This window comes from Elgaria multicarinata, chromosome 19, assembly GCF_023053635.1.
Source record: "Elgaria multicarinata webbii isolate HBS135686 ecotype San Diego chromosome 19, rElgMul1.1.pri, whole genome shotgun sequence".
NCBI lineage: Eukaryota > Metazoa > Chordata > Lepidosauria > Squamata > Anguidae > Elgaria > Elgaria multicarinata.
The window spans coordinates 5,627,813-5,654,263 of record NC_086189.1 but is presented as its reverse complement, the minus strand read 5'-3'; the positions used below and the strand labels follow the sequence as shown (position 1 = coordinate 5,654,263).

Below are 26,451 nucleotides of genomic sequence, written 5' to 3'. Positions count from 1 at the left end.
GACAGAGAAGCAGGTTCTACGCTCCACCTCCTGTCCCCATCCAGGGCGAGTCACACACACACACCCCCAAAAAAACCCAGCCTGCTCCCTTGTGGTTGGGGAGGCTCCAGATCTGAGAATGGACGCTCGGCACCACCTGCTCTGCCACATACAGATTTTAGTTTTCCGATCGTGTCCTTCAGGGCCTGGATCTGTTTGGCGGCTGCCGCTCCGTCCAGCTCTGCCTCCACTAGCTTGGACATCAAGCATTCTTTTTCGTGCAGCAAGTGCCGCTTTTGGAGTCTGGAAGGCAAGAGCACGTTATTATTGTAAACCTCTCAGAGTTTACAACAGCTATGAGGCAGTATAGACACGAAATAAATAACAGGAAGAGTCATTTGCTACCGGGCCAGGTTGAAGGATCTCATACTTGAGTACAAAACCCTAACCAACTTGAAACCAGGATACCTGAGAGGGCGTCATCTCCCTTACCAGCCTGCCCAGTCACTGAGGTCATCTGAGGGCACGTTCCTGGTGGTTCCACAAGGACCTATGGTCCAACTGGAGTCCACCAGAAAAGTGGGCTTTGGGGCTGGGAGGGGTCACACACACTTGTCCCATAGACAGACTCCCCTATGAGGGAAGATTACAACATTATGTGAACCGCCCAAAGAGCTTCGGCTATGGGGCAGTATACAAATGCAATAAATAAATAAATAAATACAGCAGCTGGCATTGTTTAGCTTGGGGGGAAAAAAGCTGAGGGGAGACAGGATAGAGGTGTACAAAATGATGCCTGGTGTGGAGAACGTGGATAGGGAGACATTTTTCTCCCTCTCTCATAATACTAAAAGCCAAAGGAGTCATCTCATGAAGCTGATTGGTGGGAGATTCAGGATGGACAAAGAGGAATAACTTTTTTACACAGCGCAGAGTTAAACTATGGAACTCACTGCCACGTGATGTAGTGACGGCCACCAATCGGGACGGCTTTAAAAGGGGGTTGGATAAATTCCTGGAGGAGAAGGCTATCAAGGGCTACTAGCCCTGATGGTTCTGTGCTACCTCCAGTATCCGAGGCAGTAAGCCTGTGTGCACCAGTTGCTGGGGAATATGGGTGGGAGGGTGCTGTTGCACCATGTCCTGCCTTGTTGGTCCACTGTGAGAACAGAGTGCTGGACTAGATGGACCCTCGGTCTGATCCAGCAAGGCACTCCTTGCCACCATCATAAAAGTAACTCACACAAATGAATTCCCCCCCTTCCCCTCCCCTTAATAACTGCCATCACTAGCTAACGGTCGCCCAAACCCCTTGAAAAAGGCGATTCCCAGCTTGAGACGGAAGGAATTGCAGAGGAGAAGGGTCCAAAGTTTCATTACAGGCTAAGGTCTTTCTCCTCCTTCATGCGTTCGATATTTCGCCGGAGAACGGTGTTCTCGTGTTCCGTCTCCACCAGTTCCTGAGTGACGTCGTCCAGCTCTTCCTTCTGCTCTTCGAGGATACGCTTGGCCACGCACCGCTGGTCATCCCGCTTTGGCATTTTGACCTGAGGAGACATTAAACGCGTTCAACAGAGTTTCAGCCGTGATATGCTGCCTAGCGGCTACTGAGCCACATAGAAGATTTTGCTATTATCATACACAGCCCTAAAAAACTTGGGACCGGGATACCTAGCAGACCGCCTTCCCTTATACTCACCCGGACGACCTTTAAGATCGTCGTCGGAAGAGTTCTTGCTAGTCACGCCAAAGCAAACAGAATGTCACCAGGAAGAACCTCAACGGCGGGGCCTTCTCTGTAGTGGCACCCACCCTCCGGAAAACCCTCCCCTGCGTGGTTCGGGTGGCAGAAACGGTGGCATCTTCCAAATGTCTCCTAAAAAATGTAGCATCTTCCAAACATCTCCTAAAACACACCTTTTCACCCCGGCTTTCCCTGGGCCAGAAGTAAATTAATCAAGCTGCTCCATTTTGCTGCTCCTAATTTCTACTGTAGTTGCTTCACATTGTGCTTTTAATGCTGCGTTTGTAATGTTGAATCTAAATGAATTTTAACACTGCGAACCACTGAGGGATGCTACTATATTCGGAGGTACGCAAATGCCATAGATAATAAATTATGTTCAAGTAGCTGGCAACACCGCTTCAGGACACTAATTCTCTGGACCGGCCTTCTGCAGCCTTCAACTCCCATCGGCAACAGCCAGCATGGCCGATGGTCAGGAATGCTGGGAGTTGTAGTCTAAAAAAATTGGGTGGGCCAGGTTGGAGAAGGGCTGCTCCAGATATGACTTTTTCAGCAATACATCCAGGCCGAACACGCCCCACCTTCCTGTTAGACCAATTTCCCCCTCTCCCGATTTCTTTCAGCTTCATCATTCTGCCCCCAGCCCCACCCCTTTTGGTTCTTAAACAGTGGGCAGTTATGGGACAGAGAGGATTTGGGGGCGTGAGGAAGACAAAGGTGTACATGCCACGTCCATTGAGCTGAACCCCCTGGTCCTGTAACCGTTCGGCACAAAACGAAAAGAAGAAACACAAATCGCAAATGAAAACAAGAAGAACGCAGCGGCCGAAGCGATTTAGCAAGACCTATGCCGAAAAGAGAGAAGCCGTGAGGAGGAACGTTAGAGAAGATAAACCAGACTTCAAACTTCCGCCCGTCCAAAATGGAAGGCCGCTTTGCCCACTGAGAACGTGGGACTCTTGCCGCTGCAAAAAGGAAAACGACACTGGCCCCCTGAATGGAACGCCCAGGCTTGAAGCGCAGCCATTGTTACAACATACCATATTGTCTAGAATAACTGGCCCCAACATTTATCCTTACAGCAGGGTGGGTTATCATTTGCAAACGGGGAGGACACCATTTTCACACTTACTGACTTGCCATTACTAACAGGAGAAAGGTGTAATGTTCTTCTTAAAATGAGGGCGCAATCCTATGCCCATTTAGACCAAAGAAAAAAAGTTGCTGGCTGGGGAATACTGGGACTTGTAGGACTTTTTTCGGTCTAAACATGCACAAGATTGTGCCCGAAACCTATTAATTTTGCTTGTTTGGGGAGCTTGACATCAGCCACTTTCCCCTTCTTTCTCCCTTAAAAAAAAGGAAAGGAAAGGAACCTGTCGTGCAAGCACTGGGTCATTACTGACTCTTGGAGGGACGCCAGCTTTCGCTGACGTTTTCTTGGCAGGCCCCGGCCATTATTCCCTTTCCCCCAGCTCACTGGGTACTCATTTTACCAACCTCGGGAGGATGGAAGGCTGAGTCGACCTGAGCCGGCTGCCTGAAACCAGCTTCCGCTGGGATCGAACTCAGGCCGTGGGGAGAGTTTCGGCTGCAGAAACTGCTGCTTTACCGCTCTGCGCCACACGAGGCTGCCTTAAAAAAAAAGAGGCTCAAAAAAAGAAATCATTTCTCTCTCTCTCAATACTACTATATCTTTATTTACAACATTTCAATACCACTTCACATCTCAAGACAGATTCTGGAGCGGTGAACGAAAGGACAAAACATTTAAAACATCCAAATACCATATTAAAATGGTTCTTTTAAAAACAGAGTACCAATAAAACACTGTGATTGGTCAATTATGGAACGCTTCCTGGACTGTTTCCAGGAGGCGCCAGAAGGAACACAGTGTTGCTGCCTGCCGGACCTCCAGGGGCAGGGAGTTCCAAACAAAAGGGGCCACCACCCTGAAGGCTCTGCTCCAGGTGGATTCTAGTTGGGCCACAGGTCCATGTGGAACCACCAGGAGCATATCTTCTGATGACCTCAGTGACCGGGGCAAGGTTGCTAAGAGAGATGCTCCCTTCTCAAGTTGTTTAGGGCTTTGTACACTAGTACGATAAAGCCTGGCCCGATCGCAAATAGGCAGGGTTCAACAATCAAGGTGACTGACAGTAGATTCAGGATAAAGAAAAAAAGCATTATTTTTCTACCTAAAATGCATCATGAACTTGTCCAACACACTGCCCGCACTGATCATTAAGAGCCACGCAGGATCAGACCAAGGGTCTAGCAGAAACCCACAAATCAGGACAAGAGTGCAACATCACCCTCCAGCCCATGTTCCCCAGCCACTGGTGCATATAGGTTTACTGCCTCTGATACTGGAGGTAGCACATGGGGTGCGGGAGAATCAAGAGGGTTTAAATCCCTTCAAAATGTGTGATTACTCAAAACCACAAAAACAGAAGCTCAGCTAAAAGGTAGTTTAGGAAAGATAGTGCTGAGTCCAAGAGGGCACAGGCATGGTTAACAAGCAGGGTCAAGGAAGCTATTAGAGAAAAGAGGGCTTCCTTCAGAAAACGGAAGTCTTGCCCAAACGAGGAAAATAAAAGGGAGCACAACAGCACGCTCGTTTTCAAAAGGAGGAAAGGAAAAGGGCCTCATGAAACCCAAGCGTGTTAAACCCAGCTTAACTCAACGCTGACCACCTCACCTCATTTTTCAATGAGCCCACCACGTTCAGTAAACTGTCAATCTTCTTCTCGTACTTGTTCATTTTGCAGTGAATGGCGTCCTCCTCGTCTGTCGAAAGATCACTCAAGCGCAGCACTGACAGTAACTTTTCCGAATCTGGAGGAGTGATTTCCAGGCGGTGGGTCGGCCCCTGATGGATGAAGAAGGGGAGGGGGAGGAGGGGGCACGGGTAGCAAACACAAACAGTCAGAAACCCAAGAGCAGCCTTCCCCAACCTGGCACCCTCCAGATGTTTTGGATTGCAACTCCCAGCGTTCCTGGCTGGGGCTGATGGGCGTTAAAGCCCCACAGTTTGGGGAGGCTGTGCTAGCCAAAGGGAAGAAACAAACAAGAAACATCACACACTACACGTGTCTCTCAAACTGGTAGCAGGCGGGGTTGGGGGAAGAAGTGCCACGCATGAGCTATATACCAAAGTCCGGCTGAACATCAGGAAAAACATCCTGACGGTTAGAGCAGTACGACAATGGAACCCATGACCTAGGGAGGTGGTGGGCCCTGCCACACTAGAAGCCTTCTAGAGGCAGCTGGACAGCCATCTGTCAAGGATGCTTTAAGGTGGGTTCCTGCATGGAGCAGGGGGTTGGACTCAATGGCCTTGTAGGCCCCTTCCAACTCTGCTATTCTATGATTCTATGGAATATGCTTTGTCAGATGCCTTAATCCCAAATGCGCTTCATGGGAGTTGGCCCCACCGACTTCAAAATGCAGAGTTACAAGATAGGGGATACTTGGATCAGCAATACAAGCGAGAAGGATCCTGGAATTATTGTAGAACAGAGCCAACAGTGTGAAGTGGCTGCAAAAAAGCAAATGCTATTTTGGGCTGCATTAAAAGAAATTTAGCTTCCAAATCACGCGATGTACTGGTTCCCCTCTATTCAGCACTAGTTAGGCCTCATTTTGAGTATTGTGTCCAGTTCTGGGCACCACACTTCAAGAAGGATGCAGACAAGCTAGAGGGGGTTCAGGAGAGGGCAACGAGGATGATCAGGGGTCTGGAAGCAAAGCCCTATGAAGAGAGACTGGAAGAACTGGGCATGTTTAGCCTGGAGAAGAGAAGGCTGAGGGGAAACATGATAGCACTCTTCAAATACTTAAAAGGTTGTCACACAGAGGAGGGCCAGGATCTCTTTTTGATCAGCCCAGAGGGCAGGACATGGAATAATGGGCTCAAGTGACAGGAAGCCAGATTCTGGTTGGATGTCAGGAAAAGCTTCCTGTTAACAGCAGTACAACAATGGAACCAATGGCCTAGGGAGGTGGTGGGCTCTCCCACACTAGAGGCCTTCAAGAGGCAGCTGGACAACCATCTGTCAGGGATGCTTTAAGGTGGATTCCTGCATGGAGCAGGGGGTTGGACTTAATGGTCTTATAGGCCCCTTCCAACTCAACTATTCTGATTCTAAACAGGTGAAAGACTGCCTTCCTCCATATGAACCTGCCTGGGTCTCAAGATCTTTGAAAAAGGCCTTTCTTTTGACATCACTGCCTTCAGGTACATGTTTAGAGACGACGAGAGAGGGCCTCCTTGGTGCCTGCTCCCTGTCTGTGGAACTCCCTGCCGAGGGAGGCTAGGTTCACCCCCTCTACTGTACTTCCACCAGCACGCAAAGACCGCTTTATTCAAACAGGCCCTTGGCATGTAAGTAAGTCTGTTGGGTTGTGTGCTGGTTTTATTATCTTGTTGCTGTGTTTTTAATGCATTTTAATCACACTTTACTTATGATTGCAAGCTGCTTTGAGTGCCATTTTTCTTGATAGAAAGGTGGGCTACAAATCAAACAAATGAACAGCCTCCTCTCCCCACCACCTCCCACCCAGATCCACCAGGACGTCCTTTGCATCAGTAAAGATTCTGCATTTCTGTAGTGTTCCAACATCTTCATATTCACTGTGTCAGTAACGTTCACAATAGTCCTGTAAGGTAGGGTCAGGATCCTTACCCTCCCACACTGCTGTTGTGGGAGGGTGAAGCCAAAGCGCAGTCACTTCCATAAGTCTACTCCACGGGCTCAGGACAAAGGGGGAGGCTTACGTTGAGGACTTCACAACCTCAGCATCAGCCACGGGGCTGCAGTAGCCCCGGTACAACAGCTGTGGGGAAAGTCCGCTCCACCCACAGTTGTTGTTGGACCGCAGCTCCCATCAGACCTAGCCAGCAAAGCCAAGAATGAGTGAGAGATGATGGGTACTGCAGTCCACCATCCTCTGGAGAGCCACACGTCCCCCCCTCCCTGCAAAACGACATCTAGCACAAGCAGGCGCCTGGGAGCGCCTTAAAAACCGACGCAGGACCCAGCTGTTGTCCTACCTCCCACTTGTATGATGACTCTCTGCAAGATGTTTTGCCTGGGGGCATCCAGGGGACTTTGGTTCTGACTCGGACACTGCGGCGCACATTCACGGTATCCCCTTTCATTTTCTGCTTGTGCTTTTGCTGGGGGTGGGGAAACAGCGGGGAGAGGGAAAGAACACAGCCCGTTAGACACATGCCGAGAGGAAACCCGCGCCAACGTACCCGTGCAATAAAACTGGAACGCAGCCTCCCGCCTCCTCCCAGTAAGTCATCCCCACAGGCAGTACCACGGAAAAAGCTTCTCATTCTACATCACAGTGCGGTGGCAGTAAACCCACTCAGGGAAAAGAAATATAGGTACCACATAGCTAGGCGAGTATGGGGCACATTGAAAGCAGCTCTGTTCTGAATCAGTCAGCATCATTGTGACATCACCCATGCCCCTTGGTCTCTTGTGATGCAAGGCCGGCCTGGGTTAACCTGGGAAGATTAGGCTGAGTGTGTGGTGGGAAAGATTGAGGCCGTGGCTGCAGCAGAGGAGCGGGAACCGGCAGCAAGGCAACACGTGGCCCTTCGTGGGATCTCACAGCCTCCCCATGGCAGGAGTGATCCGCGGCCTGAAACTGCTGAAAGGGTAGGCTGCAAACACATCTTTGAGACTATATGAAGTGACCTTTATTATCGCTCAGAGCAACCTTCTCCAACCTGGTCCCGTGCAGATGGGTTGGACTGCAACTTCCACCATTCCCAGCCAGCTGGGAATGATGGGAGTTGCAGTCCCACAAATCTGGTGGGCCTTAGGCCAAAAGACACCTGTAGAGAATCGAAGAGGAGCCACTACGCTGCTGCTTCTTAACCTACCAACTCTTAGAGACATGCAAAGTTGCGTTCCACGGGATCAGATGCAATTATAATACCTCTCGTGGCCTGCGACAGCCACAGGACTAGAAAAGCGCTCACAAGAGACACAGCCAGAAGCTGCCTAGTGCTTTGAGCGCAGAAACACTTCAAAAACAAAAGGGGCATAAGAAGAAATTCTGCCACCACCACTAATGGTTTAATTGATCAGCTACTAGTTACCTCTTAACCCAAAAAGCTGTGTATTATTATTATTATTATTATTATTATTATTATTATTATTATTATTTTAAGCATACAATTTTCCTTATCTGCAGGAACTTTTATCTGTTTATAGATCCCACCATTACTACTAGAGTAATCAAGTTACCTGACAGCCTGTCCATTTCGCCACAGATTTTGTGAAATTCACAGTACACGTCGCATTTCCCCCACCCCTGTGCTTTCCAGAACTTATCAGAGAACAGTGCAAATAAAATCTGTATTTGGGGGGAATGGTGTTGGTTTTCAAGGGTGCGTTTGATCAGGAAAATACGGTACCCAGGCATACAAAGTGGATTAATGATACAAACCCGATTTTTTTAACGTTTAAGCATAATTAGTAAATCAGCAGTGAAAGGTTTATAAGCGTAAAGCAGCAGCAGCAGCCGCCCATTTTAACCTCCTGCAATTCTTTCTTTCGACACTCAAGAGGTGGGAACAGGCCTTGAGCTTCGGCTGGTGCAGAGCCCTCGTGAGACAGCCAGCTGCACACTCATACCTGGGGTCTTGCAGGTGGAGGTGTTTTCAGACCCTTTTTAATATGGACATGGACAGGGGTATTTTCATCCACATGGACGTGCAGGGGGGGAGTGGTGGACCGGTTCTTCATAGTTCTTCTCCGACAAGCAGGAAAGGGCATTCAATACAACTGGGAAAAGGGCCTGTGAATAAGTAGACCGGAAATAACAACAACGCCTTGCGCCCGAGTCAAAAAGGACCTGCACCTCTTTTAGGTGGGAACATGCAACTGCTTGAAGCCCAGCAAGGGGCCAATTGACTCAAACATGTGGTAGAGTCCTTCCCATATTGTTAAGGCACACCAGAAAGCTAGCAATCTTGGAAAACAAGCATGTGGGGAAGACAGCTAGGCCTGTATCACAATTCTACAAATATTGATTGAAAATATTTACTCCCAGGAACGTGTGCATGGAATTGCAGCCTAAACGTCTTCTCCTTGACATTGCTGGCTTTCCATGGGCGAGGAGAGGTTGTTTTTTAAAATACATAAAAGAATAATTCAGACACAACTCCTCCATCTGGAATAAAATAATCGAGGAAAGACTGCACTCCGTGCTCACTCTACACGTTTTAGCCAGCTCTAATTTAGGCCATCATTCAAGTTTCCTTCCAACAGCACTGCCTATCTTTAATAATGTCCAGGTACAGACTTGAGTCTCAATTCTGGCTCTGGTTCATTGTTCAGTGAATGACAGTGCAAGTACATTAGTAGCTTTTATAGTGGTTGTGTACAGATTGCACGCTAAATCAGTTTAGTAGGAGATAACCCTCGCTTCTCCTCCTCCTCCTCCAACGTTGACATAATGAGGAATCTGGATGCATGTGTCCATTTAACCACAGTTTAGAGTGCTATCCAAACAAGTCAGTTTCATAATCCATAGTTTTAAGTTGGCTTATTTCAAACGAACCAGAGTTAAAATTAGCAATTTTGCTGGTCTAGATGGCAAACCAGCTACAGTTAAGCAAAATGTAAGCAAAAGCTTCCCAGCTCTCCCTTACGGACACAGGAGAGGAAACGGAGGGGAAGTGTGTCACATTATTATTATTATTATTTATTTATATAGCACCATCAATGTACATGGTGCTGTACATTAAACTATGACTTAGCGTTATGCCTGAACCACATCATCTCCAAGACGTATATTACAATAATGTGCAAAGTAGGTTGAGGAGGTTTTGAGGCTGCACTAATCGGACAATTGTGTATGCTCCGGTTTGCTCTCGTTTCAGATCACACAAGCTTCATAAAATAATCTGGAATACAGACTTGGCTTTAAATGTCCCTTTTTAAAATCAGGTTTAACCCATAACATTTGATGTCTACTTCACCTGCATGGAATAAAACCAACAACCCTTTATATGAACATTTTGATAAACAAAATCAATTAGTGTCCTACATCACTACATAGCTATCAGTATTATGAGATCCCCAACTACTATCAGGACTGAGCCATCTATAAATATACACCGTCCAGGGTACATTCCCTCCAACCTGCCCCGTCATGTCAACAACTCCCTTTAAAAAGTTGCCACTATAACTAGTGTATGAGGAAAACGCACAGCACAAATACATACCGTCAGCAGGAGTGACTCAGATGCCGACGTGGGGACTTTTTGAGTCGTGATAATTACTCCACTCCTGAGAGATGGGGACAACCTGGAATTGTATAAAGAACGACAGCGATTTTTACAAGATATCAAGCATTTATAGTTAATACTGGTGATTCCTCCGGGAGCATGCAGGGTTTAAAGGCCAAGCTCTGCACCATGGAGGAGGCTCTGCAGGCTAGATGACAAGGATTAGGCCCATGGGCCGGAGGGTCCAGCCACGATTCCAAAACCAACCGGCTGAACGTTGTTTGCAGTGGAGGCTGGTTGCTCTAATGTCGGTGGGGCAGTGAATCCGTTCTGGGTTTCAATCACAACTATAAAGGAGCTCTCCAGGATGACTGTGTGGTCTACTAAACACGCTGTATTACCAATGCCCTGCTGTAAACAGGGCTCAGGATCAAAATATCTGAAGGGCTACCTGCTGCTATATGAACTCACTTTTTCTTTAAGATGTTTTGCTACAAACTTATCCCCTGAGGGTAACTGGAGGTATGGTAAGAGGCAACCCTGTGTGCAATGCTCTCCTTAAGGGCAGGCATGAAGACTTGGCTGCAACTGACCCCTAACCTTTGGGTGGCAGCTTTGGGCGGTATAGAAATGCAATAAATAAATACATATAAGTGCACAAACAAATAAATGCACTCATTTTTCCTGGTTTTTAAGTAAATAGACAAGCAAACCTAAGTACACAAACATAGAATCATTGAATAGCAGAGTTGGAAGGGGCCTATAAGGCCATCAAGTCCAACCCCCTGCTCAATGCAGGAATCCACCCTAAAGCATCCCCGACAGATGGTTGTCCAGCTGCCTCTTGAAAGTACTTATTCATTTACTTGTTTATAAGTAACTATATAAGTATAGTAAGTACCCAAAGAAATGTACTTATTTACTTGTTTTTTAAGTAAATATGTAGGCGAGTACAATAAGTACCCAAACAAACGAACGTACTTATTTCCTTGTTTGATGGTTGCAAATAAGATGTATTTTTTAAGATGTATTGATTCCTGTTCTAATGTCGATCCAAAGGGAGAGGCGGGTAAGAAATATTTATTTATTTATTACATTTCTATACTGCCCAATAGCCGGAGCTCTCTGGGCGGTTCACAATAATAATATATTATTAATTATTATTATAAATAAGTAACCCACCTATCCACGGCTATTATCCAGGGCGGCTAGCTCGAGCCTCCACGTGCAGGCGCAGCCTACCCTTGCACTTCGGGCCCGGGGGGGGGGGGGGAGCAGAGCTCCTGCCCGCCCCCGTGGGAAGGGGGGCGATTTGGCCCCGAGGCCGCCAGCGGCTGACCTCCACCGCCGGCCGGGGTCGTCCCCCCGCCCTGCCCCAGCCCGCCCCGCTCACCGTGAAGCTCTCATGCGGCCCCGGAGGCGCCGCCTCAGCACGTCCTCGAAGCCGTGGATGAGGCGGCGGTAGCTGCCGTGGCTGCTGCTGGCGCTGCCATGGAGACCCTGGAGCCGGGGGGGCGCCGGCGGCCGAGGCCAAGAGGAGACGCCGCAGCGGCACAGGCCGGCTGACGAACAGCTGCAGCTCCAGGACGCGCAGAGCGACTTCCGGCTCCGCCTCCGGGACGCCGCCCGCCGCTCCCCCATTGGACGATTCAAACCCCCGCCGCCACCCTCGTGACCGCCAGCCCCGGCTCGCGCCCTGCGGCGTCCTGCTCCGCTCTCGCCTCCCGCTCGCTCTTCCGCGGCGCCCCGCCCACCCTCGCTGGGAAACCAGGGGGTGCGGCGTCACAACGGCCCCGCCCACCACCGCCGGAGCCTGTTGCTGTGGCAACGGACGCGCCGAGCCAGTTACTAGAGGCCTAGCAGGGCGGGAAGCGACGTGGGCGGAAAGCGGGTCGCCAGATGTTTGGGGTTCCAACTCCCACCATCCCTAGCCCATGGGGCGGGGGCTTCTGGGAGTTGAAGGCTAAAACATCTGGGGACCTACCTTCCAACCTCCGGTTGTAGAGTGCCAGACTAAAGACAGGGTGATTCTGAGTTCGAATCCCCCCTCAGACATGAAGCCCTCAGTTGGTCAACCCAACATAGGTCAGTCTCTCTCACCCACACCCATAAAAATAAATATATACATGCTCACACGCAATGGCTAGATTCACACAATATGGCAAACTAGAGTACGGGTCGTCGTTTAATCATGGGTTGTGTTGTGTCAACCCAGCTGTGCTAAACCATGGTTTGTTAACTCGCAATGGCCTGGTTCAGACAACACGCTAAACTATGCTGCTTAACCACAAAATGGTGGTTAAGCAGCATTTGGCGTGTTGTCTGAACCAGGCCAAAGAGAACCCATGGTTTGTTGCTGAGTTGTGAACTCTACGTCGTTCATGGTTAACAAACCATGGTTTGTTAGCATGACTGGGTTCACACAACACAACAGCCCCTGATTCAATGCTTGTGTTGTGTGAAATAGGCCATATTCTTTCTTTCACTCCCTAGCCTCCCTCACAGGGTTTTATGAGGTTAAGGGGTCCTGAACTCCGTGACAGAAGAAAAGGAATCAAATGTAACAGGCAGATACAGTTAAATAGCCAGCCAAGGCTTAATATGGAGGCCAGGGTTGAAAATTCTCCCCTTCGGAGCTCAGGGCTACACACAGAGCCTTTCCCCACTTCCCCTCATAATAATCCTGTGAAGTGACAATCATTTTACAAGACTGTTAGGGGCTCATAAAAGCATCCTTACACACATCGCTTTGAGCTGCTTGGGAGATGAGAACTATGCATATTATGGAACAAAAAACCGCTCTGATACCAAGATATTCTAGAAATATTCAGTGTTACTATGAATACAATTATTTCCCTGCTGAAACGCGTCTAGTGGAAAACAACAAAACCAGGTCACAAAACAGCAGCGAAATCCATTTATTGCAAATATTGTTTCTCCCTCTCATGATTTGAAGAGAGAGAAAAATGCAGTTCCTTAGGACTTTATTCCTAAAATCTTACGCAGACCACTCAGCACACCATAGCAAGTTTAAGGAAGACGATCAAAGAGGGTGAGATCTGTCTTCACAAATAGTGCAAAATTCTACATCAGAAACTGGCAATATCCCTGTTCCATCCCTTGTTACTGGCTTCTGCAAGAAATGCCTGGTAAACTGTGAAAAAAATCTCACATGAAAGTAAGAAATTTGGGAAGTGAACACCTATAGACCACGTATTATACGAAAACACATATAAATGATTTCAACAGAATTTGCCTCCAAAATAATCGGGAGAAGGAAGGACATAAAATTCATTCCTGTAAACATTTTCATAAAGCTGATGGAAAGAAACGAACAAATAAATACAGGATAAATGTTAAGCTGTGGTCGTCTGTTTACTTATAACAGAATAAGCCCAGTAACCTCAGAATGCATGATGACTGGTTTGCAGTCATCAAATTAGATATGCCTTTCTTCCACACTAGTCAGCTCTGGAGTATGGGAAGCCATACCACCACAAGAAACCATTTATTTCAGAGTAATCCCACTGAATCCCACAGGCATATCTACAGTAAATAGTCCGCACCCCCATGTGGAAGGTACCCAAAACCTAGGGTTGCAATCCCAAAATGTTTCAGTGCAATCCATGACTGTGATCCTGAACAGTATTGTGTAGTCTGTGTCTCTCCAATACACAATCCTAAATCTATTTACTTACAAGCAAGACTCTAAGCTCAATAGTGCTTACTCCTACATATGCAGACCTAGGATTGCAGCCTAATTTAGTTACTTAGTCCAGCTTTGCCCAATTTGTCCTCCAAATATGTTGAAACACAACTCCCATCATCCCCAGCCAAGATAGCACTTGCTGATTAGAGATTATGGGAGCTGTGATCCAACCATCTGTAGGGCATCTGCTTGGTGAAGGCTGGATTAGTTCCACTGGAGTTAATAAAGCCAAACTAACTTGAAGTCACATCTATTCTACAAACTTAGCCTAGTTTTAAATTGGGTTCGCACGCGTCTCCTTCTCCCCACTCCCTCCAAAGAACCACGTTAACTAGTTTTATCAGCATGTTGGTAATTCATCAGCAAACCCATGTTCCACTCCCAGAATGACAATTCCCAAGGGTTCCCCTTTGCAAAAAAATATATGAAATAATAAATTGGTTTGAGTTCACAGCATCAGGAGTGCTTTACAGGCTACAAAATGTCTACCCTAAAGGCTCAGCCACTTCGAAATTAAGATGTTACATGCCTATAGACTGTAATGTGCGAAGATCACCTATGCACAGAAGGTTATGCATGTATACTGTTGTTGCACATTACAATCAACATGCATGCCACATTAATTCGGGGTTTTTTTTACAAGGAATTGCATTTAGGGTAGGAATTTTGTAACACGCAGGACTTCCCTTTGATGAATGCCAGGCATATAGGGTGTACTCTTCTTAGAATACCGTTATTCCAGACAAGAGACATATTTCCAAAACCTTTTTTTAAAAAAACACTTTAAATATTTTTGTTGTTGTTGCAGATAACCATTTCATAATTATTCCTCGTCAACTTGCGCTGTCCTCTCTGGGTCAACCAGCCAGTAATGGCGAGGTCCCAAATGCCAGAGATAGAAGCTCAGCCAATTTGAGATGAGGAAGCAAAAGAACCGTTTTAGGGCCGCTCAAGGGTCCTCCGTCAGTGACGTCAGCTGTGCTCTCCCAACGTCGGGATTCTTCCCTTGCCAAGTGCCCGTTCGTTCCATCACTTTCAGGACCGCACAGGGGTTTTTTCTTCTTTTTTGCAGTATTTCAAATCAACAAGGAAAACATTCGGGGTTGGTTTAGATGCTTGGAAACGCAACTCAAAAACAAATTGCAAACGGAAAAGCCCAGCGGTTTGTACAATCACTGAGATAACAGCACTTATCTGTCCTCTCCTCCTTAAATCAGAATTTAATCAGCAATTCATGCTTGCTGTGACCAGTTGTCCGCACATCGTTGGTTCTCCTGCCTTCTAGCTTTTCCCAAAACCTTGACTAGCTCTATGGTAAGCACCCGGTTTATACCCATTTCGGCCTGAGCAGCACTGTTGCTTTTAAATCAAACAGCTTTCCTTTGCAAGCTTTTCCCGAGCAACAGTGGGCCCTGGGCCCCGTGGGCACGGCACATCAATTGACGGCTCTGGCTTGCTCGATGGCCGTTTGCATATGACGATACCAAGGCTGGATCGTGGTGTGCGCCACCATGTCGTCAAAAGCTTCCAAGCCTTCCATGACGCGCAGGACTCCGTACACGGCCTGTGCGGAAGAAGCAGAAAGAGTTTGCAAAACGGGAAGGAAAAAGCAGCAGCAGCAGCAAGCTCAACAGCCAAACACATCTTCTGTGGCAGGTCTCCAGTTAAAAAGGTGTTTGGAAGCAAGACTAGCATTGTTTATTTATTTATTTATTTAGAATATTTATATACCGCTCCCCATTGAAAAATTTCGGAGCGGTGTACAAGGTAAAATGAAAATAAAAACAGAATAAAACAGTTAAAACAAAATTTAAAAAGAAGCAAAAAACAACAACACAGAAATCCAAGGCTGCATGTTAAAGAAAGGCTTCTTGGAATAAAGATGTTTTCAGGAGGCGCCGAAAGGAGTACAAGGTTGGAGCCTGCCTGACCTCCAGAGGCAGGGAATTCCACAGGAGGGGGGCCACCACGCTGAAGGCTCTTCCCCTGGTAGATTCCAATCAGAGGATGGATCTAGGTGGAACCACCAGGAGCAGGCCCTCGGATGACCTCAGTGACCGGGCAGGTTGGTAAGGGAGAAGGCGCTCTCTCAGGTATCCTGGTCCCAAGTTGTTTAGGCCTTTGTACACAAGTACAAGAACCTTCAACCTGGCCCAGTAGCGAATAGGCAGCCAGTTTAGCTTGGAAAAAAGGAGGCTAAGGGGAGACATGATAGAGCTGTACAAAATTATGCCTGGTTTGGAGAATGTGGATAGGGAGACATTTTTTTCTCCCTCTCTCATAATACTAGAACCCAGAGGGGTCATCCCATGAAGCCGATGGGTGGGAGATTCAGGACAGATACAGAGGAAGAACTTCTTTACACAGCGCAGAGTTAAACTATGGAACTCAGTTCCACCTGATGCAGTGATGGCCACCAATTTGGATGGCTTTCAAAGGGGGTTGGATAAATTCCTGGAGAAGGCTTTCAATGGCTACTAGTCCTGATGGCTATGTGCTACCTCCAGTGTCAGAGGCTATAAGCTTATGTACACCAGTTGCTGGGGAACATGGGTAGGAGGGTGCTGTTGCACCTGTGTCCTGACTAGCCCCACCCTTGGTAGTCTGCACATATGGTTGTCTTACTCTTGCAATGATGGATTATAGCTTAATTGGCCCAGCTCCTCCTCACTGTTGCTGCCCGTTCACTTCCCCCACTTGAGCAAGCAAGGAGCAACAAGAGTGAGGAAATAGAACGGCATCCTTCCCTCTGCTTTCTGAGCGCTTGTGCAGCCAGAAGGAGCAGGCCAGCAAACAGGCAGTCACCACAGCAGAATGTCCACTCAGGGGCCTGAAGGAGGCCGCTTGCCCAGTGCCACCGTCTCAAAGTGTGGCTGATTTCAATTGGCCTTTGGCCAGCTCCTTACCAAATCCGCAAGATTCGGCCGGCTTCCCCCCATGAACGTCCTGTGTTTGCCGACGGCTTTCACCCAGTCGTCGGCCGCTTTGTACAAATCTTCCCTCACGTCGTCGTGCAGATGATGCCTACGTGAAAGAAAAGAGTTCAAGTATTCCATGACGGCTTCATCGACTTTGTTCATCTTACTGTTATACAAGCAACCGTAATATTGATCAGTTTCTGGGCTGGCTGCTTCCCCTCCTTCCGCTTAAAACTTTGGCAGACACTGAAATTGAAAACTTGATTTTAAAAAACAACCATGCATACATGTCCTTGTGATGTCACACATGTACGTGTGTGTATATAAATAAATATTTTTAATAATGTGCTGCTTTTAATAATGTATTAGTTTTAAAAAATTTAATTATATGTATTTTATGGTATTTTTATTTGTGTTGTACCCCGCCTTGATCCAGAGGGAGAGGCGGGTAACAAATATATTATTATTATTATTATTATCTTGGTTATATATGTGTAGTAAGGTTATAACTCTATGAAAACGCTGCTATCTTTCCGGCGCCAGGTTAAGACTTTCCTCTTTGCCCAGGCATATGGCAGCACATCTTAATCACCCACATGTTTATTTTAACTTTTTTAATGCTTCATGAATGTTATGTTCTGTGTTTTAGAATTTTAAATTTTGTATGCTTGTTTTTATTTCATTTTAGAATTTCTGTAAACCGCCCAGAGAGCTCTAGCTATGGGGGCGGTATATAAATGTAATAAAATAAATAAATAAATAAATAAATAATAGGAGATATGATGTATTTGCATGTATGAGATGATTGGCTGAGTGAGGGGGCGGAGAAATGGTGAGCGTTATATAAACAGGGAACCGTGCTTGTGTAGTTCAGAGAGGGAAAAGTTTAGATAGAGATAGGGAGAATGGTAAGGTTTGGACAAGGTCAGTGAAGCGATAGATTGTGAAGAGAATAGAGAGTGTCTAGGATTTGTGTGTACAGAACTGAAGTAGAAATTAAGTATGCGTTTGAAAAGATGCTTTTAAAGTTGCTTATTTACTGTTTAACATCTTAATGCTGTAACTAAAAATATTCATAAATATTTCTTTGTTTTATCAAAGCGTAGCCCTACGGCTCGTGGCTACAAAGGGATAAAATAATCGAGAGAATAAACAGGTCAGAGTGAAGTCAGTGTGTCCTCACATGTCACAAAGTAAAGGTGTTGGACTTGAGGTAAAAGTCCTGGTGGCGGCATTACTGCATGTGAGGGAACAGGTCACCTGCTGTGGGGAATAAGTATTCTTACTAGGAAATACGCAGGAACACCACAGTCTTCAGCGTTAAAAAGCGAAAAATAAGGAAGATGTTACCCCGAACCCACAAAATTATTTAGGAACCACCAACCTGCTCTTGAGCCTTTTGCTAATGAAGAACATCGCGGTTGCTCCCACATACTTGGCAAAGAAGCCTTCCACCAGGCCAAATTTCCCCTCATGCACAATGTACTCAAAAGACGCCAAGGCCTCGCCAGGTGTGCGGTAAACATTGGGCGAGATGAGGTGCACCAGCCAATCATCTGCCCATTTCCTCCATTTCATTTCCTCCCTGTAAACAAGCCAGAAAAAGGTGGGCCTTTTTCCAGCATGAGACTGGGAAAGGGGGGGTAGATAAGGGGAGAAATGCACCCTAAACTATAGCTTCCCGCCAAGGTAAAACACACAGCTCGCCTCCTGTTTCAGTTCAGATGCTTATTACCCCACCCCATTCCACAAAATATTCCAAAACACAGTTAAAGGAGCAATGCTATGAACCCTAGAAAAAGTCATGGGGGGTGGGCACTGGATACTTTGGATTCCTGGATCCGAGGTCAGAGATAGTGCTCTGACCTCGGATCCAGGAATCTGTGCTAGATGCAGCTATCCAGTGGCAAGTATTTTTTATTGTTATTTCTAAGTGTCTCTGCCTCCTCCCACAAAAAGTTCCCAGGACAAAAACGGTCATGACGTTTCCAACGTGCCTGTTTTAACAGCATCCGTGTGGCAAGGAGAGAAGGGGACAGAACTAGAATCAGGACCACAGAATGCACAGAAGAGGGGGGGCGGTTAACCCTTTCCCCCCCTTACACCTGCCATCTCCACCCCAGCCTAAACAGAAGCTGTTAATGACTTTGGGAAGGAAGCTACCACTGTTGCCTCAATTGCCCAATACGTAAAAGGAATGGACAAACCCAATGCATTCTCTGACCTGGTTCACACAACACAAGCCAGAGTACAGGCTAAGTATAGGTTTTATTTCATTTTTATTTATTTTATTATTACATTTATATCCCACCTTTTTTCCTCTCACCAGGAACCAAGATGGCTTCCATGGTCCTCCTCCTCTCCAACTTATCCTCACAACAACCCTGTGGGTAGTTTAGGCTGAGAGTTCGTGACTGGCCAAAAGTCACCTAGTGTAATGATTCATGGCTGAGTGGGGACTAGAACCCAGATATCCTGAGTTCCAGTCCAACACGACTCCATAATGGCTCTTGACGTAACTGAAACATGGGATGTTGTTGAATCGTGGATTGTTTTGTTGTGTGAACCCAGCCACGCTAACTAACCATGGTTTGCTGACCACAAATGACCCAGAGTTGTTCGTAGTTAATAAACCATGTTTGTTAGAGCAGCTGGGTTCACATGACACAACAACATCCCACAGTTCAATGACAACCCCCACTCAACCCGTACTCTGGCTTGTTATGCTGTGTAAAACCAGCCCCGTCCCCCCACCCCCCACCCCCTCTCTCTCTCATACACACACACACACAGAGCCAAACCTACACCCTTGTGTCTTCAACAGGATAAACACACAGAGTCTCCTTCTCATCTAGCATGAGCCAGTATTTATTGCCGAATTCCATCACCTCCTTGCCCCGCTCATTCGTGACTTTCATCGCAGGATAGTAAGCTAAAATCTCTTCCAAACTCTTCCTGTGAAGAAAACAAGAAGAAGCAAGAATAAAAACACTGCTTTCCCTCACCCCCACAGGTCCTCCAGGTAGTTATAGAAAGAGAGTTTCTAAGAGAGCCTGTCCTGAGGTCAAACAACGGCTGCTTTAGGCCTATTCTACCCAGCCATTTCTTCGCAGCGCTGACTGGGGGGATGCTGCAGAAGGCTGCCTCGTGGCAAGTGGATTGGGCCGTGAGCTGTTATGGCACAGATCTGTAGTGGATTGGGCAATGAGCTGTTATGGCACGGCACGCACCAGCCAAGGTGGTAACTAGCGTGCTACGTAAGAAACCGCATCCATGAACAAGGTTGCTCACACATCGATGAAGGCCAGGGAACAGCGCCGGTGCTTAAACCATAATGGCTGTATGAACACTCAGTGTGATCTTAGTAGATGGAGTTGTCTGAACTTGAACCAGAGCAACCCCATTCAAATCTCCACTCAGCCATGTAAACTCACTGGGTAACCTTAGACCAGTCACCAACCACAAATGAACCGGGCTGCACAGCTGATTCACTCTTTGGCTGATGACAAATTACTGGTTGATGATTGTTGCATCTCTCAAAACTAATATATACTTAAACAGTATTTATGCACAAGTGCACTATTTGTTGACATGGCAACAGTTCGCGAAACTGTTGCAGGGACGAGAACGAAGAGTCCTGGGTAGATTAAAAAAAAATGCTTACCTAGAAATGAGGTAGCTTTTAATTGCACTGATTATCACAGAAGAGTCATTCAGTTGCTGGGGGTTAGAAAACAGAATTGCAACAAATGTTAGAAAAACTGTCAGGATCAATCCACTAGGACACCAAACCTGGAAAAGTTTCTCTCCTTCTGATACATTTTGGTTTTCATACCATATTTTAATGTATTTCATTAGACACTATGAGGTTGTTTGAACCTCATGGGATACTTTGCATTGCATGTACAAAGTAGCATCTGAATTACTAGAGAACGGGAATTCTTTAGAGAAGAGGAAGGGGGGGGAAACTTGTATTGCACAACGAAAATGATTAAGAGGCTGGAGCATCTCCCCTAGGAGGGAAGGTTACAAGAGCTGGGATTGTTTAGCTTGGAAAAAAGGGTTAAGGGGAGACGTGATAGAGGTGTACAAAATTATGCAGGGTGTGGAGAATGTGGATAGGGAGACATTTTTTCCCCTCTCCACTAATACTAGAACCCGGGGTCATCCTATGAAGCTGATTGGTGGGAGATTCACAACAGAGAAAAGGAAAGAGTTCTTCACACAGCACAGAGTTAAACTACGGAATTCCCTACCACAAGAGGTAGTGACAGCCATCAATTTGGATGGCTTTAAAAGAGGATTGGATAAATTCCTGGAGGAGAAGGCTATCCAGGGCTACTAGCCGTGAAGGTCATGTGCTACCTCCAGTATCTGAGGCAGTAACCCAGTGTGCACCAGTTGCTGGGGAACATTGGTGGGAGGGTGCTGTTGCATCATGTCCTGCTTCGTTGGTCCCTGGTTGACAGCTGGTGGGCCACTGTGTGAACAGACCGCCGGACTAGACGGACCCTCGGTCTGATCCAGCATCAGGGCACTTCTTAAGTTCTTGTGTTCATAGAATCATAGAATAGCAAAGTTGGAAGGGGCCTACAAGGCCATCGAGTCCAACCCCCTGCTCAATGCAGGAATCCACCCTAAAGGCTCTTATGAATCAGAAACTGCTCCTTTAAAATCGTCCAGCAATCCACCAGCCATCTGCCCAGGTGTCATGACTTAGGCTGGGGGAAGGAATTTCAGGCGATCAATCAGAATCAGATTCTGAAGCAGAAGAGACGGCACAAGAAATATTCCAGCCTATACAGGGGCTGGAGGCAACTCTCACGGACTCTTCACCAGCTGGGAATGAACCTTCTCCAAACTTTATCTCTGAATGTGTAACCAAAACACAGTCTGGGGGAAATCAGTGTTCTTCCGAGGGGGAGGGCACTTCAGGGCTAGCTGATCCACAGAATCAAACAGGTGGAGATAAAGGAAGTTGAGAGAAGATTGGCCCGGCTAGCTTCTTGCTAAAAGCTTCTTCAGAACCAGCCTCCTTGAAGTTAACGCATTCTGGGGAAATGCTTCCCGTTCTTCTTGAAAGGATAATTGGGCCTTGTTAGATCTACCTGTTATTCCGGTGGGGAACAAGGGCAAGCCCGCGCTGCAGCTAGCACAGTCCATCGCCCCAGTCTACACGTGACACGCGACGGGGTAAGGGAAAGCCCCGTCGCGTCAGCCATTTTTTAAAAACTTAAAGGGGCCATGTGCACAGGAGCGCACCAACGACAAGGTAGGTCTTAAAAAAAAAAGGGTTCCCCGCTCCCCCCTGCCCCCGATTTCCCCCCACAATGTCTGATGCCCCCCGCCCCCCCATGTCCGATCCCCCGCCCCCCCCCGCTTGCTCGCTCACTCGCTCGCCATGTCCGATGCCCCCTCTTCCCCCCCCCGGCCGCTATCTCCAATCTCCCCCCGGCCGCAATCTCCCCACCCTGGCTCTGCTCTTCCCCCCCATCTCTCCCGCCGGGTCCGCTCTTCTCCCCCATACCCCCATCTCTCCCCCTCGTAATTCCCCCCCCCCCATCCCGATGGGCACAGTGCTCCTATGGTGCGCAGCTTCTCCCGGCTACTCGCCGGGAAAAGCTGCGGAACCAGCTAGACCTTCCGCAGCCCCGGGCTCAGCCACAACCAGTGCAGGTTATCCCGGGTCAAGGGAGAGTTTAGCCCAGGCTGACCCCGGGATCCCCTGTGCATCATCTGGATGCACAGGGGTGAGCCCGGGTATCAGCCCGGGCTAAACCCTCCTCTAGTCTCACTTAATTTGCATAGTTTTGCATACAGGAAAGTTCCTAGAAGTTGGACTCTCTTCAGGTGGGAAGGGATGTTTATTGCTTGAATAAAGCTTTGTGGGTTACTTAGCAGACCTCTTTATTGTCTCCCAATAAGGGGGGAAACACGACACCACCATAGTTAGAAGCCATGTTAGATTATAACACAGTAGCAACCAAGAGCTAGACTGCTTATTGGATGATTCAAAAACTTACCAGGGTACTGCTGGCCTTGGCAACGAGAATAGGGACCTTTCTGTACATGGAGAACTTAATCTCCTGCCTCATGACCGGATTCACCTCCACAATTTCGTAAGGCAGCCCATGATAATCCAGGAAAGCACGCACCTTGCTGCAGAAAGGGCAGGTCTTATATTGGTAGAGGGTCAGCTGCAGGCTGCCTTCCAGGAGCTGGAGAGATGGAAAGTACCCAGCCTCTGCATCACTGATCTGGCTAAAGAAATATCCCTCCACCAACTCTGCTAAAGAAATTCCCAGCATCCCCCAGCCAATTCTGCAGTTTAACATCACTTATCTCTCACTATAATTGCATGCCCAGGAGATGAAGCCAAGGCTACAATCGTATATGCGCACTTACGTGGGAGAAAGTCCCACTGAACTCAATGGGGCCTATGTCTGAGTTGACCTCTTTAGGATTGTGTTATAAGGCTGCATTGCTACACCCACATACTTGGGGGCGGGGGGGGGAGCCCCACTGAACTCAGTAGGACTTCTAAGCACACATGTGCACTGCATGTGGGGATAGGCCCCAATCACACATGGCTGTCAAGGATTATGGGAGTTGTCCTCCAAAACATCTGGAGAGCGTGAGGTTGTCTCCCTCTACTATACAGCTGGTGGGAGCAAGCCTGAGAGAACTGAGTGGGCCTACTTTTGAGTAAACACACATAGGATGGCCCTGTAGAACTAATGGGTCTACTCATGAATAAAGATACAAAGGAGTGCCCTGTAAATTCCCCAATGAACTCAATGGGTCTACTGCTGCATAAACATGCATACGATGGCCCTATAAGTGCCCTGTTGAACTCATTGGGACTACTTTTAAACAAACATGCCTAGGATAACCCTGTCAAGAGCCTTGATTATTTCAATGGGTATACTTCTGAGTATACACACACAGGATGGCCTATTAGCCCCTGCTGAACTCAATGGGGTCTACTACAGAGTAAACATGCATAGGGTGTCCCTGTAAGAGCTCTGTTGAACCCAATGGGCCTACTTCTGAGTAAACACACAAAGGATGGCATAAGAGCCCCGTTTAAGTCAATGGGTGCTATTCTGCATAAACATACCTAGGATAGACCTATTAAGAGCCCTGTTGAACTAAATGGAGTCTACTCATGAGTAAAGACGCATAAGATTGCCCTGTAAGAGCTCTGTTGAACTCAATGGAGTCTACTCATGAGTAAAGACGCATAAGATTGCCCTGTAAGAGCTCTGTTGAACTCAGTGGAGTCTACTCATGAGTAAAGACACATAAGATTGCCCTGTAAGAGCTCTGTTGAACTCAATGGAGTCTACTCATGAGTAAAGACGCATACGATTGCCCTGTAAGAGCTCTGTTGAACTCAATGGAGTCTACTCATGAGTAAAGACGCATACGATTGCCCTGTAAGAGTCCTGTTGAACTCAATGAGCCTACAGCCGAGTAAACATGCATAAGATTGCCTTATAAGAACTGCATCAGGCTTTCCTCAGCCTGCCCCACCCCACCCCGGATGGGTTGAACTACTCGCTGGAGATGCTGGGAGTTGTAGTCCATGCCATCGGGGGGGGGGGCAGGCTGGGGAAAAGCCGGATTATAGAGACGACGGGGGAGGGTCCGTTTGCTCCCGGCACCCCGCTTTACCTGCGCAGCTGCGGGCTGCTCCGCCAGGTGCTCCTGGCTTCGGAAGCGGCGCTGCAGCACCTGGTAGAAGCCGAAGGTGCCCCCCAAGGCCGCCGCCGCCCCCAGCAGCAGCGGGCGCCGCGCCCCGGCCCAGCCGCGCCCGCCGCCCGCTGCCCCCGAGGAAGCGGCGCCACGCGCAAGGCCCGCCACGCGCAAAGCCCGCAGCTGGCCCGGCCCGGGAAGCCGCCAGGTGAGCAGCCGCGACGCCGCAGACCTCCAGCCGCCGCCGCACGCCCCTGCAGCCATCTTCGTCTCGCCCCGGAAAAGGACGCGGCCGGGCCCCGGCACCAAAGATATGTAGAAAAGGGATCAAATGAATGAATGAATAAGTAAATGCCCCTTTTAAATAAAAAGACAGACAGCCCCGGTTTGGCAAGTGCAAAATGAAATCCCAAAGGACCACTCGGAAGTAAAGCCCATTGGGTTGAATGGGGAGGGGGGCTTCCTTCCTTGTACTTTGAATGGTTTTAATTTTTGTGAACCGCCCAGAGAGCTCCGCCGGCTATTAGGCGGTATAGAAATGTAATAAATAAATAAATAAATAAATGAAGAGATCCGGGATGATGGCCAAGGCTGAAATTCACACGGGGGGGGGGGGTAAAATCCAACAGAAGCCCTAATTTAGAAGACACTCATTGAAATGAGTAACTTAAGTCCCATTCATTTTGACGGGCCTCCTGATTAGAATTTATGAAATTCCATTCAAGCGGTCTCCTCTAATTTGGATTTACGAAGTTCCATTCATTTAGGGTGACCCTATGAAAAGGAGGACAGGGCTCCTGTATCTTTAACAGTTGCATAGAAAAGGGAATTTCAGCAGGTGTCATTTGTATATACGGGGAACCTGGTGAAATTCCCTCTTCGTCACAACAGTTAAAGCTGCAGGAGCTATACTAGAGTGAGCAGATTTAAAAGAGGGCAAGGCTCCTGCAGCTTTAACTGTTGTGATGAAGAGGGAATTTCACCAGATTCCCCATATATACAAATGACACCTGCTGAAATTCCCTTTTCAATACAACTGTTAAAGATACAGGAGCCCTGTCCTTTTCATAGGGTCACCCTAATTCATTTCAATGAGTCTCCTCCAATGTAGATTTATGTTCTATTCAATTCAATGGGAATCCTCTAGGTAGGATTTCTTAAGTCGCGTTCATTTAAATAGGTTTCCTTTAAATAAGACTTCTTAAATCCCATTCATTTCAATGGCTCTACTCTTCAATCCTAGCCAGTGCATCAGGAAGACTTGCAAACTGACACGTAGACAGGGGACCGTTCGCACAATACAAAGCTAACTCCAAAGTTGCAAGGATTCCTGCCTATGCACGGTGGTTCCCACCCCCCAGGATAAATCTCATTGCATTCTGGATAGGAGGGGGTTTTCCTTGGATTTAACCCCCCATTAAAAACAATGGGGCTTTGCTTCCATGCTTTTGGATTCGTGTGCGAGTTCTCCCAATAACAATATCCTGCCCTTCCGCTTCTTCGCCAGACGTCCCAACGCTTCCGTAACCACATCATTTAAGCAGCCAAAGGGGCGTGGCTTCTTAAAGTCGCAGGCTTTTGACCTTCCTTCTGTCTCTATCTATAGGAAGGAGAAGGTTCTCTTTGTCTGTGTCAATTCAATGCATCCCATAAGAGATGTACATAAAATACATATAATTAATTAATTAAATACATATAATTTACTGTGTGCTGGAGCGGGGTGGGATGGGGTGTTACTAGAACCTCAAAATCCACCAAACGGAGCCTGGTGGAAAAGAGGCACTTTGAATTAAAGAATTAACCCAGGAATTTGTTTTGAACAGCAAAACTTTGCTGGTCTATGACCGTAATACATTTTGACTTTGACTAGCAAAACTGAACACAGCAGCTCACAGTCTTTCTACCAGGGTAGGCATCAAGGGTAGGCTTGGAATGACCCCAGATTCTAATATCACCCACCTCTTCCTCCAGCCCAGACAACAAAAAAAGCCTACAACTCCCAGCATGCCTCAGCCACTGGCTGCGGCATGCTGGGAGTTGTAGGACTTCTTTTTCTGTCTCAACACGAACAGGATTGCGCCCTAAAGCCGCACACATTCTCCGGATCGTGCAGCCAGAATTGTTCCCCGCCTTTACACATAGC

At 47.5% G+C, this 26,451-nt stretch overlaps 3 protein-coding genes across 4 annotated transcripts in view; 1 reads left to right on the top strand and 2 right to left on the bottom strand.

Moving 5' to 3' along the window:
- Positions 1–11,624, bottom strand: part of ODF2 (outer dense fiber of sperm tails 2) — a 31,363-nt gene extending 19,739 nt beyond the window's left edge. Inside the window, exons 1-6 of one of the 2 annotated variants that reach the window (XM_063144879.1) lie at positions 11,377–11,624; positions 9,981–10,062; positions 6,783–6,908; positions 4,428–4,598; positions 1,360–1,526; positions 153–282 (exon numbers count right to left, since the gene is read on the bottom strand). In XM_063144879.1, the coding sequence (XP_063000949.1) occupies positions 153–282; positions 1,360–1,526; positions 4,428–4,598; positions 6,783–6,908; positions 9,981–10,062; positions 11,377–11,624 (924 nt within the window). Of the gene's footprint in view, positions 1–152; positions 283–1,359; positions 1,527–4,427; positions 4,599–6,782; positions 6,909–8,385; positions 8,549–9,980; positions 10,063–11,376 lie in introns of those variants that run through there. The other variant, XM_063144880.1, reaches the window with a different exon arrangement.
- The window catches only part of BBLN (bublin coiled coil protein), a 179,905-nt gene that overhangs the window by 148,567 nt on the left and 4,887 nt on the right, over positions 1–26,451 (top strand). The gene's annotated exons all lie outside the window — the stretch shown is intronic.
- On the bottom strand, positions 14,486–24,572 carry PTGES2 (prostaglandin E synthase 2). The gene is made up of 7 exons (XM_063144963.1): positions 24,288–24,572; positions 22,634–22,828; positions 20,275–20,330; positions 19,416–19,565; positions 17,995–18,195; positions 16,599–16,716; positions 14,486–15,256 (listed from the first exon to the last, which is right to left on the bottom strand). Exons 1-7 carry the CDS (start codon positions 24,570–24,572, stop codon positions 15,128–15,130), a joined length of 1,134 nt encoding a protein of 377 aa, XP_063001033.1. The 3' UTR covers positions 14,486–15,127.